The sequence below is a fragment of the Perognathus longimembris genome, chromosome 4 (genome assembly GCF_023159225.1).
Source record: "Perognathus longimembris pacificus isolate PPM17 chromosome 4, ASM2315922v1, whole genome shotgun sequence".
Classification (NCBI taxonomy): Eukaryota; Metazoa; Chordata; class Mammalia; order Rodentia; family Heteromyidae; genus Perognathus; species Perognathus longimembris.
In genome coordinates, this window is record NC_063164.1 from 66,396,585 (window position 1) to 66,422,325 (window position 25,741).

Genomic DNA, 25,741 nt, shown 5'->3' on the forward strand with positions numbered 1-25,741 from the left:
AATATCTACATGCCACTAAGTTACAGTTGCACTGTTCAGACCATGCAGTTCTTATCTATTTACTTAGGTGGTTATCAGAGGCAATGAACATGTTAGGTGCTGAAGATGAAGATAGGAGTAAAATGCAGCCCCTAACAGAAAGGAGTGAGCACCAGAGTGAGATATTTGTATATTTTTAAATACTAATAGAAGAGCAAAGCAATTGTTAATATTAATAATCTAGGCCTATGACATAATTTTGACAAATATGAATCTCTGATTGCATCCTTTTTATTGGTAACCTTGCCATCTTAGAAAATCTGTGAATAATTTTATATGGGATATGTTTTTCTCTCATTTTGATCTGCATTATAATTAAAGTGATAGCATAAATAATTCTTTGTTGAATTCTATATGTCATCATGATTATCTGATGCCCCCCATAATCAGTTGATATAGATTACGAGATTATAAATTCACTTTTTATGAATATTATTTTTCACTAATCTTTTTTCTTTATTGTCAAAGTGTGGTACAGAGGGGTTACAGATTCATATGTAAGGCAGTGAGTACATTTCTTGTCAACTTGTTACCTCCACCCTTATTTTCCCCCAACTTCCCCCTCCCCCTTTTCCTTCTCCCCCCAAGAATTGTGCAGTTGATTTGCACCAAGTGGTTTTGTAAATATTGCTTTTGGAATGGTTTGCCTTTTTGTCCTTTGTCTCTCAATTTTGATATTCCCTTTTCCTTCCCCAGTTCTAATACCCATATAAACAGTATCCAGCATATTCAGATGAGATATAGTGATAGCGGGGATACATCCACAGGAAGGGAATACAAGAGAAACAGCACTAAACAAAACAATCAAACAAACAGACAAGAAAAAAATAAAAAATACAAAAGGTGAAGACCCAGACCCAAAGAAATGTAAACTGTATGGTGTCCCTCATAGGAAATAGCTAGTACCTGATTAGGCTAGTCATGGTAGAAAATCAAAATGCCCCAATAGCTACACCATATGATTACATAAGATGATGCCAAGTGATATGAACCCTACATTACTGAGACAAGAGTTATACCACTGTTGTAATTATTATCAATATGCCATAAATTCATGTTTGAATAATCTCTCAACACCTGTGATAAAAGAGACTTGGAAAGCATTTTTATGGAAGAGGCAAACTACTCAGTTCTTTTTCCCTTCTTCCCTCCCTCCCTTCCTTCCTTCCTTCCTTCCTTTCCTTCCTTCCTTCCTTCCTTCCTTCCTTCCTTCCTTTCTTCCTTCATTTTCCTTGCTTTCTCCCTCCTTTCCTTCATTTTTCTTTCTTTTCTTTCTTTGTGTCTGTATGTGGGTACTAAGGCTTGATGTCTGCCTCGATACCCTCCCAGAGCATTTGTGCTAAAAGTTAGTGCTCTAGCACTTAAGCCACAGTTCTTCTAGATTTTTTGGTAGTCAACCAGAGGATAGGGTTTCTTGGAATTTCCATCCCTGGGCTGGCTTCAAACTCAGATCCTCAGATCTCTAGCTAGGATTATAGATATGAGCCATTGACCACCAGTTCAGTCCTTTCCTCATTAACAGGGTGTTCAAGAAACTTGTTTTTAACTATCATGGAGAAAGTCATTTAACAGGTTTTCTCTATACTAAATTCTCTTTAGTTTGAATATAGACATGAGAGCAGATGTTTCATCAGTCCTTTTCTGACCAGCTGATCACTGTAACTGATTTTAGCACCCTGGATATTGTATATATGTGTATTGGAACTAGGGAAGGTGAAGGGAATACCAAAATCAAGAGAAAGGTGATAAAAAGACAAACCAACTCAACAGCAACACTTACAAAACTATATGGTGTAAACCAACTGTACAACTTATTGGGGGAGAGGGAAATGGGGAGGAGAAGGCAGAAAATGAGGAAGGATGTAACAAGTTGGATAAGAAATGTACTCACTGCCTTAGGTATGAAACTGTAACCCCTCTGTACTTCACTTTGACAATAAAGAAATAAGAAGCTAATTTAAGGATTAGAGAGCAGAAAGATAGAAGGTTTCAGTTTATTTCCTTTTAAGTGGAAGTATTGAAACCTAATTAAATGTCATTACTACTTTCAGACTTCTATTGCACAGGAAAATTAAGCCTCTATACAAGTTAATATGCTGATAGTTAAGTTTTTTGTATTATCCAGATGAATTCATCAGAAATCATTTAGATTGAGACACTACTTAGAATTTTTTGTTTTATTTAAAAGGAGAAACTATTTTTTAACAATCATTGAATCAATGTCCCCATGTGACAAAAGTAAATGTGGTCATTTTCTTGTTTGAAAGTTGTAGAATTAACATGTATTCCTGTTGACATGTTGACATGTACTGGGTAAAATTATTCTGGTGGTGAGGGGTAGGGGTAGGGGTCAGGGAGAACTCAGTGATTTGTTCCTAACAAATCTGTAAACAGGATGTCATCAGAGGATCAGCTATCTCTGTTCTGTTGTTACAATCTCCAGAAATTCGGATTCTACCTCTCAAAATTCCAAAAACTCTACTTGCTACCATGATAACGAGGTTGCTTAACCCTAAAAACTCACCAACAAGCAGCCTCTGGGAGGCCCTCAAAGAGCAACTTGCCAGTGCTTCTAGACAGCATAGAATCCTTGTAATGTTCTCATGTATTTCTGCTACATAATTGCACCATAGCTTAGAAACATTATCCTAGAACTGTAGGTAGACTATAGTGTTGACCCATACATTTAAAATTTTTACTGAAATTCAAAGAGATCTAGAAACTGTGATATGTGTGCGATCTACCAAAAATAATGTTTATGATTGGAAAAACATTGCATTTTTTTCTGATTTTGTTGTTTGTTACAGATTGCATTCTTTCTTTATTCATTATGATGCAATGAGTTGCATCTAATATATTTGGATGTCTTCATTAACTGGAGCCTTGGTGAAATTTGTATCTATTCAATTTGATTTTGCAATGCTCTCAGGAGGGGGAGGGGGGAAATGAAGGAGGAGGTAACAAATTGTACAAGACATGTACCCACTGCCTTACATATGAAACTGTAACCCCTCTGCACATCACTTTTACAATAAATAAGTAATTATTCAGAAAAAAAGTTATTTGGGCAAGAAAATAGAGCTGGAGGCATATATGAGGTAGGGGAGTGCCTCCCTAGCAAAGGATGTAACCCTGGGTTTCAACCCTACTATCCATCCATTCATTAATCAATCAGTAATATTTGGACAATAAAATAGCCAGATAAGATTTTGATTCGAGGGGCTGGGAATACGGCCTAGTGGCAAGAGTGCTTGCCTCATATACATAAAGCCCTGAGTTCGATTCCCCAGAACCATATATATAGAAAACGGCCAGAAGTGGCGCTGTGGCTCAAGTGGTAGAGTGCTAACCTTGAGCAAAAAGTAGCCAGGGACAGTGCTCAGGCCCTAAGTTCAAGGCCCAGGACTGGCAAAAAAAAAAAAATTTTTTTTTGATTTGAATACTTGTTCATTTACTAAAGTAAGGTATTATTGGTTGTACCATATAAATCATGGTATACACACTTATAATAATGTTTTCTTTCCCTTTAAGGAAGAAGCAAATTTAAAAAAAGAAAGAAAGGAAAGTTAAGTGCTTACCTGGTTTCCACCCATGCCATGGCAGTTAAATATTCCCACTTTTTCATTTTCCTTGCGGCCCATGTTGTCTAAACATTGATTGGTTTCAACATTCCTTATCTAAAAAGAACACATATATCAAAAAAGGAAGGAAAAATATAAGCCAATTAGCTATTTAGGTCATGAAATCTTTCTGATTTTACTAAATTATGGTGGTTAACTAAAAACTACAGGTTTGTTAATGAAAATTTCCTGAGAACATGTTTCTTTAAATGTTATGTTTTCCTATTTGTCTGGTCCTAGTCCTAGGTATGTTTCTAAATTGCTATTGTAAACTTGACCAGCAACAGCTTTGGAATTAGAAGTGAGAGATTTCCTTCTTCACAATATAGTATTAGTGAAGAAGAAAATGTTCATATGCTATAAGCAATGAATTCTTCTCAAAACCCTCTAAACCTTAAGGCAGTTTTAAAAATCCACTGAAATACCCACAGCATATTCTTGAACTCTTATTCTACAATGCTCCATAAAATAAAACCAACCAGATATAATACTCAAATTTCTACTTTTTTATATTGCTTCATTATTACATGTTCCATTTTGCATATTAACAAAGATGAATTACTTTGTTTATTTCTGTGACTAAGGCATATTCAGGCATCTTCTTTCACTCTCAATACTAAACTTAATTGAAGTGCTTGACCCTACAAAAAGCTGTCTTAAAACTAAATGGAATTGCACATTACAATTTCCTCAAAGCAAGATGAAATTGCCAAACTGCAGACATGAGGTTATTGGTTTACAATAACATACTGTTAGTCTCATAATTATCATAAATTTAATACATATTTAAGCCAAATATAGTATTAAAAACCATGTATGTAACTGAAAATGCCAACATTATTATATCGAGAATAGGAGCAGGAGAAGAGGGAGAGGAGGAGACAGAAGAGGAAAGGGGAATGACGAGGAGGAGGAAGAGCAGATATCCTATTAAATGGAATGTTTTGTATCTTCTTCTCTATTCTCAGTCCCAAGAAAATATTTTAATTTATTCACTTTGTTTCTGAAATTTGTTCTCTTCATCATATAGGTCATGCATATTCTAAAGTTCATTCAGTAAAATTATTTGTCTATCTCTAGCTATCTATGCTTTTTTTTAAATAATGAACAAGGTTGTATAAGAGGATGGATAGGTTCATACATTCATTTTTCCTATGGTACAGAACCTAATGGACAAGTACTGGTTTCTAGCAATGGGCAAAATGGTATGATTTCCTTTGAGCCATCAGTGATGACATGAGTAAACTGGAGGTCAGAGTTCACACTTGGTAAAAGGTATAAGTACCTGCACAGCGTGGTCAAGACCTATTTTAGAGGGCTAGAATTTAGAACACAGTTATATTTTTGTCATTTAGAAATCTGAGCAGCAACCAATTAGAAAAGACAAGACACACCATAAGTATTTTCAGGAAAAGTATTTAGGTCTTCAAAAGCAAAACACAGATGGGTAGTGTAGTGCTCAAATCTATACTAAGTCTGATGTAGATTTGGGGGAAACATATTAGAACCAAAATTTTCAGGACAATATTTGGGAAGGTAATATTCAAAAATTATGTGGTTTATATATCAATGTATGCTGTATCTTTTTGGGCCAGATTACATAGCACTGAGCTGAATAATTTTAAAATCTACATCTTAACTTCTTTTTAACTTTATGAGAGGAACATTTTTTATAAGTGGTACTTGTATAGATATTGATATATGTTGAGTTGTTTGTAAGATTTTGTATATTTGCTAAAAAACAGAAATCTCAAACTATATTGATGGCAGCAATATTAATCTGAGAGTAGTATTTTAAAGGAACATTGCTCAGGTGCACAGTATCCTATTTGTGACAAAATAAGAATTTAAGAAGGCTGATCAAATATGTTGCCTTCAATAACCATCTATTATTTTTCCGCTTTGTATAATGTACATATTTTAGTATTGTTTCACTCTGTAACACGTATGATTTCATTAACTCTATCAAGGAGAAACATTATTGAGAAAATGTATAGTTTATGCTCAGCAGTATTTGGGCTTAAATACATAGAACTTGTCTTCTCATGTTGGAATTCATGTTTTAGAAGGAAATAAGTGCCATAAATAAATCTGTAGTAATACCAGACAATCAAGAAGTCCTAAAAATGCAGGAAAAGTAGAGCAAAAAGTAATTGGTACCATTTTGAAAAAGGAACCAGAATAAGACCTCCTTAGGAGCTCAACACTTGGAAAGACATGTAAATGACAGAGCAGACATATTTCCGTATATTGAAAAGCATTCCCGGCTGGAGACCAACTGAAAGGGCTCTGTAGTTGGAGAAAACGGAAATGATAGGCTAACAAAATGTCTAGAAAGCAGAGAAAAGGGGGAGGAGGCAGTTGGGGGGATATGCAAAGCTAGGAAATATAAAAAGTCACAAGTTTTGGAGTATTAACATGGTATGGTCATATCTTAGTCCAGCTAGAATGTAAAGAACAGATTAGAAGTTAATGAGAGTGTACTGTATTCCGGCCAGCAAAAGAGCATTTTTTGTTTGAAGCAAAAGAATGATAATGTGAAAGGAGAGGTCACATTTGGAATTTTTTTCCCAAGTAAAGCTATAAGCTTTTCAGGTGACAAGACTTAGCAGGGAAAAGAGACTAAAAAATGTCCAACATTTGGGCCTTGTAAGTTAGCAAATGATTAACATTACCAATGAGTTCTGTTGTGTTGACACCTATCTCTATCCTTTCAGATTGAAAATCAGTTCGGCAGATCAGTAGCCATTATTGACAATATTTTCCTTTGAGTATCTATAAAGTGTTACTAATTTATTTCCAGTATAAAGTATCACTTTTGACAAGTCTGGTGATATAATCCGGGATTTGTGCCTTTCTTATTTTCAAAAGTAAGCTAGCTTTTCCTTAGAATCGAATTATGTTCTTTTGTTTGTTTGTTGTTGTTGTTGTTTTGAAAATGCTAAAAGCAGAGGGATTATTGTCATATAAATCAGGCAAAAAGTACATTCCCTTAGACATTAGGATTTACCAAAATATAACTTGATATTTTTATTATACATTACTCATTTCAAGAAGTAATATTTCATATCATAACGTACTTTCAATTTTATTTTCAGAAAGTTTTCCTGAACTAGAGTTATAAATGATGAATTTGCTTCATTATTTTGATTTTCCTATTTAGAAAATAAGTTCAATTTTAAATATCTTCTTTATTTAAAAAATAAATTCCTTTTCACTTGTAAAATTCTTATGCTCTATTTGTACTATTTGTCCTTTAAATGTTTATTATTGCCCAGTAACAGTGGTTCTTGCCTGTAATCCTAGCTATGCAGGAGGCTGAGATTGGCGCATCGCTGCCTAAAGCCAGCCCTGGCAGAAAAATCTGTGAGATTATTTTCTCCAATTAAACACCAGAAAACTGGAAGCGTGGTGGCTCAAAGCAGTAGAATGCTAACCTTGAATTAAATAAAAAGCCTTGGGGACAGTGTCCAGGCCCCAAGTTCAAGCCCCTTGACAAAAAAAGGAAAAAGAAAAAGATCATTATTAGTTTGAGTCTATAATTTTTATTGTAAAGTTTTATATTTTATTTTTATATTCTTATATTGTCTGAATTTGACTTACATTGTTATTTCTATATTCTAAAATCTAGGGCATTTGTTTCCATTTCTGTTGAATAATTAAATAAAATTTTCATCTATTTTGTCAATGGAAAGTTTTAGTGTGTTAACATTATTCACAGAGATATTTTGCTATTATCTGCAGTATGACATAATTAATTTTTGTATTATTATTTTCATTATTTCTTTCACATAACACCAATTTTCCTTATCATATAAGTAAGAAGTCAAATCAGCGGACTGTTCCTAACTTTCTGTGTCTATAATTGCCTTTTCTATAATTTCATGATAAATACATATTTTTGAGATCTCTTGGCTCCATTGACATCAGATTTTGCTCTGAAACCTTGACTTACTTTGCCCTATTTGTCCCCATCCCCCCTCATTTGTGTTTATTTTCTGAGAAGATCTTTTGATTAGTGAGTTTTGAGAATTCCTAGTTTGCAGGGTATTCAGACCTTTTAGATGTTAGTTTTTTTCATTTTGTGAATTCCTGACATACATATTATTTTATTGTCAAAGTTGTTAACTCTTTTTTATTATTATTTGTTGCTTTAGTACTGTTCTTTCTTTTGAATGGGGAATTCAAGGGAATTCAACAATGTTTCACTACAGAGAACATTTTCCTATAATTCCAAAATGGACTATATTTGATGAGAAAAAGCCTGCACTAGTTTTGACATTTTATAACTAGTCATGTTGTGTGATTCTGCAGTCACTGGACATGTAAGAAGACATGTCTGTTTAGAATGAACCGATGCAAAGGAGGCATCATGCAAGAAGTCAGCTTAAGCTTAACATATAAATGGGAGAATAGTGATAGATGAGGATAAGCAGTTTAGATAGTATATTCTTGTAACTTGTCGTCTATGTCTTCTTGAGCTTTAAATGTAGAGCATAATGCCAAGATAGTTTCAACTTAAATTAGTTGTGAAATTTCTTTGTTTACATAAAATCTATTATTTGTTGGAGATAATTCCAATTACAGGAAAACATTTTTTCTATTATGATTTGATGTTGAAAATCAAAAAAGCATTTTCCATATTTTTCTTTTTCTCAGTAGCATCATCATTAGTGAGGTTTTAAAAATCATTCCTATACTATTTTTTGCTCTCTCTGCTGGATCATAAAAGCAAATATCAGAGGGATCTCTAATTCTAAAAGAAAGTTGTTTAGTTCCCATCCATTACCAATCTCTAACTTTCAAGAAGTCATTTCAAATACTTTTTTTTTTGGCCAGTCCTAGGCCTTGAACTCAGGGCCTCAGCACTGTCCCTGGCTTCTTTTTTGCTCAAGGCTAGCACTCTGCCACTTGAGCCACAGTGTCACTTCTGGCCATTTTCTGTATATGTGGTGCTGAGTAATCAAACCCAGGGCCTCATGTATATGAGGCGAGCACTCTTGCCACTAGGCCATATTCCCAGCCCCTTCAAATACATTTAAAGACAAGACCACATAAACTTAAATAACAAGAAATGTACTCACTACCATACATATGTAACTGTAACCCCTCTGTACATCACCTTTAAAATAAACTTAAATTAAAAGAAAACCTTAAGGTGTGTATGCTTAAACTGTACACTATAAAACTTGTTATTATTTAACATAGATCAATCCACTCTATTGAGTTTCATTTTACACATAAGGAAGGAAATTAGTACTATTGTAAGAAATTTTACAGTTGCAAATTCATTTTCCATAATATGATTGCTCTAGTAGATATTCATTTAAGACTGTAATCTGATTAGAAATTTGAATAAACCAGAAGAAGCATATTTAACATATCCAATCAGACAAGAATTCAGAAAGCCAAAGATTAATCATTGTAGAATTTTAAAGTTTTTGCTACAGAAATTTTAAACTTCTTTCATAAAAAATAAAGAACAGAGAAAAGTGAACACTATCATTGATCTAAGTAGATAACATTATTTCTTAGAGAATTCAGTAACAACAAAAAAAACTCCCTGCTATGTATTTTGTCATAGTTATTAGTGTCAATCCATATTTCAGCTCTAAACTAGAATCAATTCAAAAGCAAGAAATAAAACATGTTTTCAGGTAATAAGGTAGCTCAGTTTTCACAGTTAAGTTATCCACTCAGTATTCTTCAAGATTAACAACTGATGAAAAATGTCCTGTTTTGCCTATAGATGTGTATACACAGTTATCCTGGGATTAAAATAAGCTGCTGCATCCCCAGACACTTAGACATAAAATCATCTGCAGAGAGAATGAGTAGATTTGTGTGTAAAATGAGGTTTTCATACTGGTTAGCCTATTAAAGGGTCAGAAACACTGTTAACCTATAAATAAATCTGATTACCACAGAGGATGGGAGCCTTTAAGCATTTTAACTTTGGCTCTTGTCCCTGACTGATTTTACCCTTACTCCCTACAGCATAGCAGCTTTATAGACTAGATAGTTATTTTTAGTTATTTAAACTCATTCCTCTAAATTATTTAAGAAATGCAATACTATATGCACAAAGACATTAACTAGTTGCTATGGTTATATGATGTTAAGTGGAAAAGGAAATGCTGAGGTCAAGTACACAATACCAAATGCGTAGATAAATGTTAAAGCATCTTCCGGAAGGAATCATGCAAATGAAAACTGTAAGCACCAATAATTAAGTCACATGGCTCCAACAATATTCTTCTCCTTCCCTTGCCCTCTGATATTACTTTGTTTCAAGTAGCAGCATGATAATTTTTCAGAAACCTACTCAGTCATAGTCAAAATAAAACCTGGACTAAGATATTCCATTTTACAATGTCATTTTCGATCTTGTATTTGAATTGTGTTTTATATTCACAATATCAGAACCTGGCATGTTAAATCTGCATAAGCCAAAGGACTACTTAAAGGAGAATTTAATGCTGGAAAGAGCCTAACCTCCGTATTCTATTATGATCTGCTTACTGAGTCTAAATGCCACATGCTTCATTAAGTTACTTAAAACTTTTAGTTCAAAGCAATTGCACAGCTCTTAACATCCCGTTGTTAATTGCTTGTAACTCATGAGCTGGGGCAAGTAAATATTTCAATTATCTGAGGAAGATATAAACAAACAAGATTTTACATACAATAATCACTAAATTTACTGACAGTTATTTTATCAATATATAATGAAGAAGTTGAATAGGCTAACTGCCTCTACAAACTCCACTACAACAGAGAAAGTTATGAGAGATGAAAGATGAATATTTCTACTTACCAATACATGACATTAAATATCTAGAACTTTTCTTTAAAAAAAAAATTTAAGGATCAATACAAATGTTTAGAACCTAACAATTTCTTTTTTTTTTTTTTTTGCCAGTCCTGGGCCTTGGACTCAGGGCCTGAGCACTGTCCCTGGCTTCTCTTTGCTCAAGGCTAGCACTCTGCCACTTGAGTCACAGCGCCACTTCTGGCCATTTTCTGTATATGTGGTGTTTGGGAATCGAACCCAGGGCTTCAAGTATACGAGGCAAGCGCTCTTGCCACTAGGCCACTTCACAGTAAATTAAGGAGTACATATGAATATGCTACGAATAATTGTTGTTTAGATGACAAGTAGCTTGGTCAGTTGATATAATTTTGTGAGTCAATTAGAAGAGAAAATGACCTCGTGAATACAGAAAAGTAGTTTTGACATTTCTTCCAATAGGGTAATGACAGCAAGAGACAAAAAATGCTTAAACAAATGTCTATTTTCCTTTAACAGTTAAATGCTAACTTGATATCAGTATGTCAATCTTAAATTATGTATACCTGACAACACAAATTTGAACTGAAAATTAGTGCTTGGTGAATTTGCCCTTGCGTTTCCAAAGACACATGCTGGGTTGCATTTCTTTAAAGCTTGTTTTTTTTTTGGTTTTTTTTTGGCCAGTCCTGGGCCTTGGACTCAGGGCCTGAGCACTGTCCCTGGCTTCTTCCCGCTCAAGGCTAGCACTCTGCCACTTGAGCCACAGCGCCGCTTCTGGCCGTTTTCTGTGTATGTGGTGCTGGGGAATCGAACCTAGGGCCTCCTGTATCCGAGGCAGGCACTCTTGCCACTAGGCTATATCCCCAGCCTAAAGCTTGGTTTTAAAGTGAAAAACTACACTATGTCACTGCCCCAAGAAAGACAAAATATATCTCATGAGTTTGAAGATTTTACTTGTTCTTATAACAACAGTTCTTAGCATGTAATTTAGCTGGTATAGGCCATCATTAATTTCTACCATGTTTCTTCGCCTGTTTGTTCATTTCTTGCTACTTCTCCCCATTTTAGTAGAGCAGCTTAACAGTAAAGGGTTGTTTTCATTTGCCTTATGTCCTCTGCAAATAGCTTAGGATCCAGCTCAAGCTCTTGTTTAATAAAAACATTTGAATGAACAAAATACAATAAAATAAGCAAGCTCCTCCTTCCAATTATAACTAAAACTGAATTTTACTGTTGAACCAGCAGGAATTTGAGTCCTAACTTCCAATAGTTAACAAACTTTGTAATACATAAACCAGGCAAATAAACTTTCTACATGTCAGCCTCTTGACTATTTGTGGAATAATATAAAAAACCCAGGCTCAGAGTAGTTTTGTTTTTTTAATGGAATTTACTCAGGTTTGTAGGAGTTGTCATTCTAAAATAATATAATTCATATGAAGCATATAAGACAATTTTAGTATACTAAGGCTTTAATAAATGCTGTCAAGTATAATAATTATTACACTATAACTACTTGTGTTGTGTTGTGTTGCTCATCACTGTGTTGGGTGATCTGATTTGAGTCATCACTATAACCTTGTATTATACTTTCATTCTGCAGATCTAGGTACTGAGAAGTCTTCAAGTACCATTCAGATTAGACACTGAGCTACATTTGGAAGTCTACCTTGCTTGAGCCTAGGCTCTGGGATTTTTCCAATACACATTGCTACCTATCTTGCACTTATTTCCAATATCCTGAAAAATGGAATCTCTCAATTTAATTTTTTTCAGTAAGCATTTTATAAAGTATATTCCCCTGATCCATCATGATAGCGAATTCCAAATCAGTGTGTTGTGGAGAAGAATTTGGCTATAATATATTTTTACTTTTTAAGGTAGTCAGTTAGGTTTCCTCTGTGTATTACAGCAAAGCATAGCAACTGGGTATCTGGTATTTTTTTTATTGTCAAACTGTTGCACAGAGAGGTTACAGTTTCATACGTTAGGCATTGGATACATTTCTTTTTTTTTTTTTTTTTGGCCAGTCCTGGGCCTTGGACTCAGGGCCTGAGCACTGTCCCTGGCTTCTTCCCGCTCAAGGCTAGCACTCTGCCACTTGAGCCACAGCGCCGCTTCTGGCCGTTTTCTCTATATGTGGTGCTGGGGAATCGAACCTAGGGCCTCGTGTATCCGAGGCAGGCACTCTTGCCACTAGGCTATATCCCCAGCCCTGGATACATTTCTTGTACTGTTGTTACCTCCCTCATTCTCCCCTGCCCCCTCTCCCTTTCCCTCTACCCCTATGAGTTGTTCAGTTGATTTACACCAAACAGTTTTGCAAATATTGCCTTTGTCGTCGTTTGTCTTTTTATCCTATGTTTCTCAATTTTAGTATTCCCTTTCACTTTCCTAGTTCTAATACCAGTACATGTGGTTTCCAATGTACTCAGAAAAGATACAGCGATAGTGTAGGTACAACCACAGGAAGGGGATACAAGAGGATCATCAACAATAGAAGCTATGGTTTCACATGGCATGTTGAAAGTAATTACAACAGTGGTATAACAGTCGTTTCCATAACATGGAGTTCATTTCACTTAGCATCATCTTATGTGTTCATAATATAGCTATTGGGCTCTTGTGATCCTCTGCGGTGACTAGCCTAAACCTGTGCTAATTATTCCCTATGAGGGAGACCATAGAGTCCATGTTTCTTTGGGTCTGGCTCACTTCACTTAGTATAATTTTTTCCAAGTCCTTCCATTTCCTTACGTATTGACAATGTCATTCTTTCTGATAGAGGCATAAAATTCCATTGTGTATATGTACCACATTTTCCTGATTCATTTGTCTACTGATGGGCATCTGGGTTGGTTCCATATTTTAACTATGAACTCCACATTACAGAAACAAGAGTTATACCACTGTTGGAATTATTATCAACATGACATGTGAAACTGTACCTTTTGTATTTTCTATTTTTTTTTCTTGTCTGTTTTATTGTTTTGTTTAGTTTACTTTTCTCTTGTATTCCCTTCCTGTGGTTGTACCCCCACTACCACTATATCTCATTCAAATACCTTGGATACTGTTTATACTGGTATTAGAACTGGGGAAGGGAAAGAGAATATCAAAATTGAGAGACAAAGGATAAAAGACAAACCATTCCAAAAGCAATACTTACAAAACCACTTGGTGCAAATCAACTGCACAATTCTTGAGGCACGGGGGGGGGGGGGGCAGGGGGAAAGGGGTCAGAGGAGGGGGGGAAATGAGGAAGGAGGTAACAAGTTGAACAAGAAATGTACTCACTGCCTTACATATGAATGTGTATCCCCCTCTGTACCACATGTTGACAATAAAGAAAAAAGTTAAAAAACAACAATAGAAGCATGCCTTTCTTCTGAGGCTACAGTATGGTTGTGAAAAACTAAACTGCACATGAAAGAGATGATAGTAGTAGACATTTTATTGGATATCTTAAAGGGATTTTAGTACTTAACATCAGATTGTTCAAGTTTACTAAAATACTCTCGGGCTTTTTATGCATGGAATATAAATCACTGTAATATTAGTGGTAACATGAGGATGTAACATATTGGAAACAGCTGAACAGCATGCCATAGATGCAAAACCAAGCCAGACAACAGGACAGTTCAGTGACTTGCCTAAATTGGCCATCCAAAAAATGACATATTATTATTAATACACATACATCTTTTCACTACCTTACTCAGATCAATATACATAAATCAAAAGACTTCTTGCAAAGACATTGGCACAGGTAATGAGCAAGTAGATATTTGTGCATAAAGTCAAGAAGTGCATAATTCATACAAGAATGACAGTACTTATTTTGAGTACTTCAATATGTGTTATCTGTTTGTATAGTTACAATGATGACATAACTATAGCCATAGGTATTTCTAAATAAATTACTTGGAAAAGTGGTACAGATCAATGGAGTCCTAGCCACTTTCATAATGACTAGGATACAACAGTTTTCACACATTTTCTTATATGGGCAGTTTTCAACATGGTGGCATATTGCATGACGATCAATACTGAAGCAGGTTTGAGAACCCAACTACCTCCTGTTAAGCCAGAAATGAATGAAATTCACAAATATGTAATGGATGCTATTACTTTTGTTATTGTATTTTGTTTTGTAATGTATATTCATTTTTGAAAGGAATATTAGGTATGTTATATATTTTTTTGGAATGTTTTTTGAGTTTTTATTATCAAACTGGATTACAAAGAGGTTACAGTTTCATACATTAGGCATTGGATACATTTTTTGTACTGTTTTTTATGGCTACTGTTACATTATTTAAAACAAATATAAGGCTTTAAATTCTTTATTTAATTTTCAGGAGGGTAAATATATTAATAGTTATAACCCATATAAACAAAAGCTCCTAGTGTTTATTAAAATTTGTAGGAGAATAAGCTCACACTTGATAAAAATTTTAGAACTGTTGATAAGCAAGAAAATATTGTTTGCTCTATCTTAGCTTTCCACTCACTTGGCAATTTTCTATGATGAAGTCTTTATGATCCTTGAAAAAAATTGAAAATTCATTTAAACTACATCTATTACAAAACTCTTAAGGGACTTTGCAGAAGATGGTGGAGGAGAAGCAGAGCGCTTGCGGAGCTCCCTCCGATATCGTAGTTTTCTCACCCCATAGAAACTGTTACTCCTAGAAAGACAGCCAAAGTAAGTTCTAACAGTACAGGGATTCTGAACAGGAAGGAAAAATCGAATTTGCTGGTCTGAAAACACAGATTTGTGCTCCGGGCGGCATCCCGCCGCCACGCCAGTGCCGGCACTGGCGCAGCGCCCAGCACAGCACCCCCGCACTCCACGCAGCTAAAGCGAGAAATACTCCAGACGGCAGCTGAGAACGGACGACCTGACATCGCAGAGACAGCGTGACTACCCCACAAAAGTTATTCTCACTCGAGCCCACAGACCAGCTTCTGGAAGGCATCCCTGTCCCCACCGCCAGAGCAAAGCGCCATCTTTGCCACTGGCATAGGGTCAGACCAGAATGGAACTGAAACGGGCCTGGGGAAAGCGAGGTCAAAAAAGCCATCTTTGAAAAGGGCAGGAGGGGCGGAATCAGTGAGAACTAGCTCCGCCCAGAAGAACACCCCCTGCCCTGGCGGGAGGCGACTCCAGGGCTTAGCCAGAGGTGCTCCACCCTGCCCGCTGGAATTACTAAACTTAAATCAAAAGCTGCGAGCAGCTACCGGGGGCACGGAAACAGCAGAGGGAGGAACAAACAGTTCCTGGGACAGCTAAATGGGCCCGTCACAGAGGAAGCTGATTCCCAGCCCAAAATGGAGCGGCATTCCATACCCACCTATGCCAAGGAGGCCGCCTCCCTCAGGCAAGCAACTCTCAGCAAAGCAAAACAGGCCAAAGGCACCCCGCCGTGCTGAGTTCACAGCCTAGTCAAGTCCAGGCATCAAAGGCAGCGGCCCCACAGCAGACAGAGGAGCCACAGTTCCTGAGACTGCTCACGTCCCCATCGACAGAGGATGCCCAAGGCCTGCCTGCAAGCTGTGAGAACCTCAGAGACCCACGATTGCACCAACAGGGGAGAAGGGTCAGAACAGATCCACCCCTTGCCAACTGAAATCAAGTCAAACCAGCCAATCAGGAAAATAGACTGCAGCCCATTGCAGGGATACCAGAGACTGGGGAGAAACCATGCAAAGAAGGAGGACTCCTTTACTTTTTTCTCTTCTTTTTCTTTTCAAACATTTTTTTAAAACTATTTTTTAAAATTTTCTTTTTAATTTTTTCACATCTGAACATTTGTTGTTTTTTTGTTTGTTTGTTTTTTATTTGTTTGTTTGTTTTCCGTTTTTACCGGTTTGTTTTATCAAGTTTTTTTTGTGTTTGTTTATTTGTTTGGGTTGTTCCTTTTCTGTTATTTTCCTTTTTATTGACTTTTTCATCCATTTTAAATTATTTTTCTCTGTTTTGTGTATCTGTCTTCCAGTATTTTTACTTTATTTCTCTCGTTGCGTCCTCTTCCTTTAAAAATTACATTCCTATGAATAACACCTCCACTCTTTTCTGCTAACTCTCCAGTGTCTGTCATTTTAACCTTGTTCTTTCTACTGATTCTACTCTTCTCCACATTTCCACGTCACTGAAACTAAACAAAATCACGCCCCCCCCAATACATTTTACTCTATTCTCTTTACTACTTCCAACTTACCCTCCTGACTTACTGCTTGGACCTCAAGGTTACATTGACTCCTGGTTATTGGATAGAGGGTATCCCAGCTTAATACGAGTGAATCAAAGGGGTTCATAGAGAAAGCCAGTCCTAAAAGAACTTAATATAAAAACAAGAATTGCTTATAGGGTTGTAACAGTAAATAAGTAACTACTGAATACAGGGCCCAGGATTGGATGTTATATTGAAATTGTATTCTTTAGGAACACCAAATCTAATTTTATAGACAGGTATACAGGGTATCTGTATATAATTGTGAAATTGTAAGATTTAAACAACAGTGCTTGGTAAGGGCTGCTTTGGGTCTTAAACAGTGCTCACAGATGCTGATAGGCTGGCATTCCCAATTCAAATGGGCAGAAGAAACACAAGAAAGATAGCAAACAATGAAGTCTTATCCCCCACTCAAAACAAGCAGGATGCAGAGCAGTCAATCAAAAACATAGAAGAAAACCCCCAAAATGCTCTACAAAGTCTATTAAAAACATGATAAATGAAAAGTTTGAATCTCTTCAGTCAATTATGTTAGAGTGTGAGGAGGCAAAGCAAAAATTAATGGAGAATTTCATGGCATCCACAAATAGAAAGATAAATGAGCTTCAAGAGTGAAATGAAAAGATAGCTACCCAGCTTAAAGATTTGAGAGACAACACTCAAAACCAAATTAATGAAGTTAATGAAGTAAAGAAGTCAATACAGGACCTAAGAAATGACATGGAAATCATCAGGAAAGACCAGTCAGAAGGAAAAGTGATTGGAAATCAAGTAGCTAGCCTACAGTCCCGACTAACTGAAGCAGAGGATCGAATCTCAGGAGCTGAAGATTCCTTAGATTCTATGGAGAAAGAAAAAAATCAATACAAATCCAGTCCAAGCAACAAAACAGATCACTACAGGAGATTCAAGACACTATCAGGAAGCCCAATTTAAGGATAATAGGTATTGAGGAAAACTTGGAGAAAGAGGTTAATGGGATAGGCAACCTATTTAACAGAATATTAGCTGAGAACTTCCCAAACATCCAGAATGAAAGGCCTATACAGATACAAGAAGCATTTAGAACCCCAAATCGAGCAGACCAGAATAGGACATCCCACTGACACATTGTGATCAAAACAGTTTCAGCACAGTGCAAGGAAAAATACTCAAAGCTGTTAGGGCAAAGAAAACAATCACATATAAAGGAAAAGCAATCAGAATCACCCCAGACTTCACAGCAGAGACCATGAAAGCAAGGAGAGCCTGGAATGAAGTATACCAAACTCTAAATAAAAATAACTACCAACCAAGAATTCTGTACCCAGCCAAACTCTCCTTCATAGCCAAAGGTCAAATAAAAGTCTTCCACAATAAGGAAAAAATGAAACAATATATCTCCACCAAACCAGCTTTACACAAAATCCTTAAAGATGTGCTATGCAGGGAAAATAATCAAGATCCCAACACAGACAGAGAAATGAACCCTAATTAGTAAATACTAGATCAAGAAATGGGAAGACACAGCTTAAAACAAGATAGTGATAATGAAAGGAACAAACGATAATCTCTCAATCCTAACTGTCAACATTAATAGACTTAATTCTCCAATCAAACGAAATAGGCTCATAAGTTGGATCAAAAATCAAGATCCATCTTTCTGCTGCCTCCAAGAGACACATCTATCCAGCAAAAGTAAACATCTTCTAAAAGTGAAAGGCTGGAAACAAATCTATCAAGCAAATGGCCCCCATAAGCAGGCTGGAGTTGCAATCCTAGTATCAGAAAAAATTGACTTCAAATTTAAAAAGGTAAGAAGAGACTAAGAAGGTTACTACATACTAGTAAAAGGATCTCTCCAACAGGAAGAAATAACCATTCTAAATATCTACACACCAAATGCAGGAGCAAACAACTTCATCAAACAAACATTACTGGCTCTAAAAATATTCATAGACCCAAACACATTGATAGTGGGGGACTTTAACACTCCACTATCACCTCTGGACAGATCAACACTCCAAAAACTGAACAAAGAAACCACAGAACTAAACAATTGCATAGACCAACTAGACTTAATCGACATCTACAGAATATTCCACCCAGCAAGGACAGAATACACATTCTTTTCGGCAGCACATGGATCATTCTCCAAAATAGATCACATCTTAGGGCACAAAGAAAATCTGTACAAATTCAGAAGTATCAAAACCATTCCCTGAATTCTCTCAGACCACAATGGAACAAAATTAGAGCTCAACTCATTCAGCCACCACAGAAAATCCCACAATTCATGGAGACTAAAGAACACACTGCTGAACCATCAGTGGGTCATTGAAGAAATTAAAACAGAAATTCAAATGTTTATGGACTTCAATCAAGTTGAGGACACAAAGTACCAGCTCCTTTGGGACACAGCAAAGGCAGTACTCAGAGGAAAATTTATATCTCTGAGTATATACATCAACAAACTGGAGAAACAACAACTCAGTAATTTAAGGAAGCACCTTAATTTTCTGGAGAGAGAACAGCAAGCCAAACCCCAAGTCAATAGACGGAAGCAAATAATTAAAATCAAATCAGAAGTAAATCAATAAGAGACGAAAAAAACCATCGAAAGAATCAACAAAACAAAGAGTTGGTTCTTTGAAAAAATCAACAAGATAGACAGACCCCTGGCAAACCTGACCAAAAACCGAAGGCAGCACACTCAAATAAACAAGATATGAGATGAAACAGGTAGCATCACCACATAAATAACCGAAATTCAAAAAATAATAAGGGACTATTTTGCAAACCTTTATGCCAACAAATTCGAGAACTTGGAAGAAATGGATGACTTCCTAGAAAAAATTGATACCCCCAAACTCAACCATGAAGATTTAAACCCTCTAAACAGACCCATATCCAGTATTGAAATAGAAATGGCAATAAATGATCTCCCATCCAAGAAAAGCCCAGGTCCAGACGGATTCACTGCAGAATTCTACAAGGCCTTCAAAACAGAACTCAATCCAGTATTTCTCAAACTCTTCAATGAAATTGAAAGAGAACGTTCACTACGAGACTCATTTTATGAAGCCAGTATAACCCTCATCCCAAAACCAGGCAGAGACTCATCACGGAACGAGGACTACAGACCTATCTCCCTGATGAACATAGATTCAAAAATTCTCAACAAAATTCTGGCCAATCGACTTCAACAGGTCATCAAAAAAATCATACACCACGATCAAACTGGATTCATCCCAGGGATGCAAAGTTGGTTTAATATACGCAAGTCAATTAATGTAATCCACCACATCAACCGGAGCAAGGTAAAGAACCACATGGTTTTATCTCTGGATGCGGAAAAAGCGTTCGATAAAATCCAGCACCCATTTATGCTAAAAGCCCTGGAAAAACTAGGATTCCAGGGAACATTCCTGAATATAATCAAGGCAGTTTATGACAAACCAACAGCAAGCATAACTGTAAATGGTGAAAAACTAAAGCCATTCCCTTTAAAATCAGGAACAAGGCAGGGATGTCCACTCTCTCCCCTGCTCTTCAACATAGTACTAGAATTCCTAGCCAGAGCAATTAGGCAAGAAGAAAATATAAAGGGGATCCAAATAGGAAAAGATGAAGTTAAACTCTCTCTCTTCACAGATGACATGATCCTATACCTAAAGAATCCCATAGACTCTACCCCCAAGCTACTAGAGCTGATCAAAAACTTTGGCAAAGTTGCAGGATATAAAATAAACCTTCAAAAAACAATGGCCTTTCTCTATGCTAACAACCCGAAGACCAAGGCTGAAATCAGGAAAGCAACTACTTTTGCAATAGCCCCCAAAAACATAAAATACCTAGGAATAACCTTAACCAAAGAAGTGAAAGACCTCTTTGATGAGAACTTTAAAAGCTTGAAAAATAAAATTAAGTCAGAACTAAGAAAATATAATCAAAATGGCAATACTGCCAAAGGCTTTCAACAAATTCAATGCAATACCCATTCATATCCCAACACCATTTTTTAATGAAATAGAGGAAGCAATCCAGAAATTCATATGGAACAATAAAAGACCTAGAATAGCAAAAACACTCTTAAGCAGAAAGAACAGTGCTGGAGGAATTACAGTACCCAACTTCAAGCTGTATTATAAAGCTATAGTAATAACAACAGCTTAGTATTGGCACCGGAACAGGCCTGAAGACCAATGGAACAGAATTAAAGACCCAGAATTGAACCCACAGAACTACGCCTACTTAATCTTTGATAAAGGAGCTAAAACAATAGTATGGAAGAAGGATAGCCTCTTTAACAAGTGGTGCTGGCAAAACTGGCTCAACACATGCAACAAACTAAAACTCGATCCTTATATATCACCCTGCACCAAAATCAATTCCAAATGGATTAAAGACCTTGAAATCAAAACAGACACCCTGAAAACACTAAAGGTAGGAGTAGGAGAAACACTTGGGCTCCTTGGCGCAGGACGGAACTTTCTTAACAAAGACCCAGAAAGGCTACAAATCAAAGAAAGGTTGGACAAATGGGACTGCATCAAACTGCAGAGCTTCTGCATGGCAAAGGACATAGCTCGCTAGATAAACAGAAAGCCCACAGACTGGGAGAAGATCTTTACCGGCCATTCAACAGACAAAGGCCTCATCTCTAAAATATATGCAGAACTAAAAAAATTACCTTCTTCCAAAACAAAACCGCAAAGAACCAATAGCCCCTTCATCAAGTGGGCTAAAGACTTACAAAGAAACTTCTCTGATGAGGAAATGAGAATGGCCAAGAGACATATGAAAAAATGCTCTACATCACTGGCCATTAAAGAAATGCAAATCAAAACAACATTGAGATTCCATCTCACCCCAGCAAGAATGTCATATATCAAGAAAACTAATAATAACAATTGTTGGAGGGGATGTGGCAAAAAGGGAACCCTACTTCATTGTTGGTGGGAATGTAAACTTGTTCAGCCACTCTGGCAAGCAGTATGGAGATTCTTCAGAAGGCTCAATATAGAACTCCCCTGTGACCCAGCAGCCCCACTTTTGGGTATCTAATCAAAAGACCACAAACAAAATTACAGTAATGCCACCAGCACAACAATGTTCATCGCAGCACAATTTGTCATAGCGATAATCTGGAACCAACCCAGATGCCCCTCCGTAGACGAATGGATCAGGAAAATGTGGTACATATACACAATGGAATTTTATGCCTCTATCAGAAAGAATGACATTGTTCCATTTGTAAGGAAATGGAAGGACTTGGAAAAAGTTATACTAAGTGAAGTGAGCCAGACCCAAAGAAACATGGACTCTATTTCCTCCCTTCTTGGGATTAATTAGTCCAGGTTTAGGCAAGTCATAGCAGAGCATCACAAGAGCCCAATAGCTATACCCTTATGAACACATAAGATGATGCTAAGTGAAATGAACTCCATGTTATGGAAACAATTGTTATATCACAGTTGTAACTACTTTCAACGTCCTATGTGTATCTGTAGCTTCTATTATTGATGATGTTCTTGTATCACCTTCCTGTGGTTGTACCTACACTATCTCTGTAATCTTATCTGAGTATATTGGAAACCGTGTTTACTGGTATTGGAAGTAGGAAATTCAAAGGGAATACCAAATTTGATAGACACGTGGTAAAAAAAGAGAAACAGGGCTGGGGATATAGCCTAGTGGCAAGAGTGCCTGCCTCGGATACACGAGGCCCTAGGTTCGATTCCCCAGCACCACATATACAGAAAACGGCCAGAAGCGGCGCTGTGGCTCAAGTGGCAGAGTGATAGCCTTGAGCGGGAAGAAGCCAGGGACAGTGCTCAGGCCCTGAGTCCAAGGCCCAGGACTGGCCAAAAAAAAAGGGAAACAACTACAAAAGCAAAACTTGCAAGACTGTTTGGTGTAAGTGAACTGAACACCTCCGGGGTGGGGGGGAAGGGAAAGGTGGGGAGGGAAGGGGTTATGAGGGACAAGGTAACAAACAGTACAAGAAATGTATCCAATGCCTAACGTATGAAACTGTAACCTCTCTGTACATCAGTTTGATAATAAAAATTTGAATTAAAAAAAATAAAAAAACTCTTACAGAATTTTATTCATAACAAAAAATTGAGCATGTTAGAAATTTCTCCATTTGCAAATATATTTATAACTTAACCAACATAAATAATTCATACCTCACCAAGTGAATAATAACGCCTTGGGATCTGGGAGTCCGGATAGATGTTTTCTAGGTACCAAGAAAAGGGCTTACACTGCAAATTTTCTCTCAGTGTTTTTCTGACTGACACATCTCCATAATCCACTTTGACAACACCTGGAATTTTTCGGAGAAATACAAATCAGTTAGTGCTATTTTCACTTAAGCATTATACTACTTTCTTTTTTGCCATCCTTTTTTTTTCTGTGATTATAATCCCATCAAATTCAATTGCATATATGGTTGCTACCATATTGGTTTGCTTGCTACCATCCAATTAGTACATTATGTAAATATAAAAAAAGCCTTTCAACAGTTATGATTTTGAGATGTAAATATTTGTCATGAAATACTTGTAATTCTTGAAATAAATAATCATGTACATGGGAATTTGGTATGATTTTGTATCTCATATTCATAGTTAAATGTGAATGTTTCTCCTTAATAGAAAATTTAATGTTTTTGTTAATGCTCATATTTTCCAAATAGAGTTGAATATGCACCATTTATTTTATGAGAAATGTATATAAAACGATTAATACATTGCAAATATATGTTCTAAGTTTGCCTTCTTTATGAATATCTATCTAGCTTTACTATAAACTTAATTGATTAATTGACTTTTAATGTTTTATTTTAGAGTTTAGCACAATCCACTTAATATCTTTATTGAGTTTAATGAATTATAAAGAAAATAACACAGACAAATAAATTCATATGTATATTAAATTGCTCAATTTTATTGTGTAGTAGCAGAATATTTGAAATTAAACATTTTACCAAATTCCTTAAAAGCATACTTTAATGCAGTAATGCTCTAATTATTATGTAAACCATTTTATCATAAAATAATTTTCTCATTTTTTAGTAATAAAAATAACTTAAATGATTATATAACAATTGTAAAATATATTGATGATGATTTAGATATTTAAGTCCAATAATTAACCAAATTCAGCCACAGGAACAAAAAAACAGCAAAAACTAAAACAGTGGTTATGACACTGCATCTCAACCAAGTATCAAAGCCAGTTAATACATCTGCAAAGAAGACACAATTAAGAACACCCTAAATGTTTGTAGCTAATCACATTATTAGGTTACCATTTTCATAAGTGAGTTACACTCTCAAAGCATGTTACCTAATAGTGTAGTTCCATTTTTCTTTTGAAATTTTTTATTTTTAAAAATTAAATTGCATAATATTTACAGTGCATAATGAAGATGCTTAAGCAGCAAAACTACTTTCTTCCCAAAGAAAACATTTTAGCTGCTGTGCGGACAGAAGAAAACAAGGCCTTTGGGCTTCAAAAACAGATAAATATTTCATTTCATCAGTTTTTTATCCACAACATTCAAACTGGAATAAAACTTTCAAAGGAAGAGGCTCTATCAATGTATTTACAAACTGATACATAAAAATATTAAAATGTTATGATGATTGAAATGGTATAATATATATTTTTCAAAATGTTATATAGAGATAACATCTGTTATAGAATAAGAAATCTGTGGGCTAAATTTAATAGTCGAATGTTAATTATTCTGTATTCATTAATTTATTGCATTAACTTAATTATAGTTTAAATTACATCATTCTCTCTTTCTCATTGCTTTAAGATTTGGCAATCCTTATTTAAAGTTTTTTCCTACAAGTATTTTTGAACAAATATCTCATTTACAAATTCATTTGCATATCATTTAACAAAAGCTAATTAATACTACCCATGTATGATATGGCACAGGTTGTTTATTAGAGAAGAAATAGATAACTGAGAAAAGCTATAATATTCCTAGACCTACTGTTTCTAAGCTGTCTTTTTGCATTGGCAGGAGAAACTGGGTGATAACCTTTATAATTTTGTTAAATTATCTTTAGAAATGCACTGTGAGCTTGTATTAATATTTGATGTGAATAGCTTCTCCCCCATATTTATATTTTTCATCTTAGAAGTGAGATATTATTTAGAAGACAACAGCACTCACCAAATACTCCATACACACCTCCAGTCAGGCAAGGATATAAAACCCATCCTGCTAATGAACTGTGGGGGAAGGGATGTGTGTCACTTCTAACCTTACAGGTTGAAGCATAGCCATGAGTAGAGTCCTTCCTCCACTAGAGGGACAGAAGACAGAAGAGGTCTTGTGTCCAATGACAGACAGAAGACCTTTGCTGCACTTGCATGATTAAAATATTCAGGTCCATGGCTGGAAATAACATCTCACTGTTTTGCAAGCATATATTTTTCTTTTGGTGCTGGTCCTGTGGCTTGAACTTAGGGCCAGTACACTGTCCCTAAATGTTTGTCGTCAAGGCAAGCTCTATCATTTAAGCCACTCTAATTGTTTTGCTGTTGCTGTTGGTGGTGGTCATGGTGGTGGTGGTGGGGTATGTGTGTGTGGTTTCTGTGTGTGTGGTTAATAGGAGATAAGAGTCTTACACAAGGGTGTAAGATATCACAGGAATGTACTCACTGCCTTATTATGTAACTGTACCCTTTTGCACAACACCTTGTCAACAAAATTTAATTAATAAAAATTAAATAAACAAATGCACATCAAAACAAAAACAAAAAAAGAGTCTTACAAACTTTTCTTTCTAGGCTGGCTTTGAACCACAATCCTCAGTTCTCAGCCTCTTGGTTAGCTAGGATTACAGGTGTAACCCATCTCCACCTAGATTGTTTCAGAAACTCTTTACTACATCCTAAATCTCCAGTTTGGCCAGTGGTTTATTCTTAGTAATATCACTAGAACCTCTAGTAGGTACCTCAAACTTGACAAGCCTAAAACTGGATACTCCAACTTGCTTTATATTTAAGGATCTCCATTTTCATAATTAGCATAAATA

The 25,741-nt window shown here is 35.9% G+C and overlaps 1 protein-coding gene across 3 annotated transcripts in view; it reads right to left on the reverse strand.

The window, feature by feature from the left end:
• Window positions 1-25,741, reverse strand: part of Galnt13 (polypeptide N-acetylgalactosaminyltransferase 13) — a 500,698-nt gene that overhangs the window by 36,012 nt on the left and 438,945 nt on the right. For all 3 annotated transcript variants that reach the window (XM_048345453.1, XM_048345455.1, XM_048345454.1), the window contains exons 8-9: window positions 22,865-23,004; window positions 3,618-3,716 (exon numbers count right to left, since the gene is read on the reverse strand). In XM_048345453.1, the coding sequence (XP_048201410.1) occupies window positions 3,618-3,716; window positions 22,865-23,004 (239 nt within the window). The remainder of the gene's footprint in view (window positions 1-3,617; window positions 3,717-22,864; window positions 23,005-25,741) is intronic.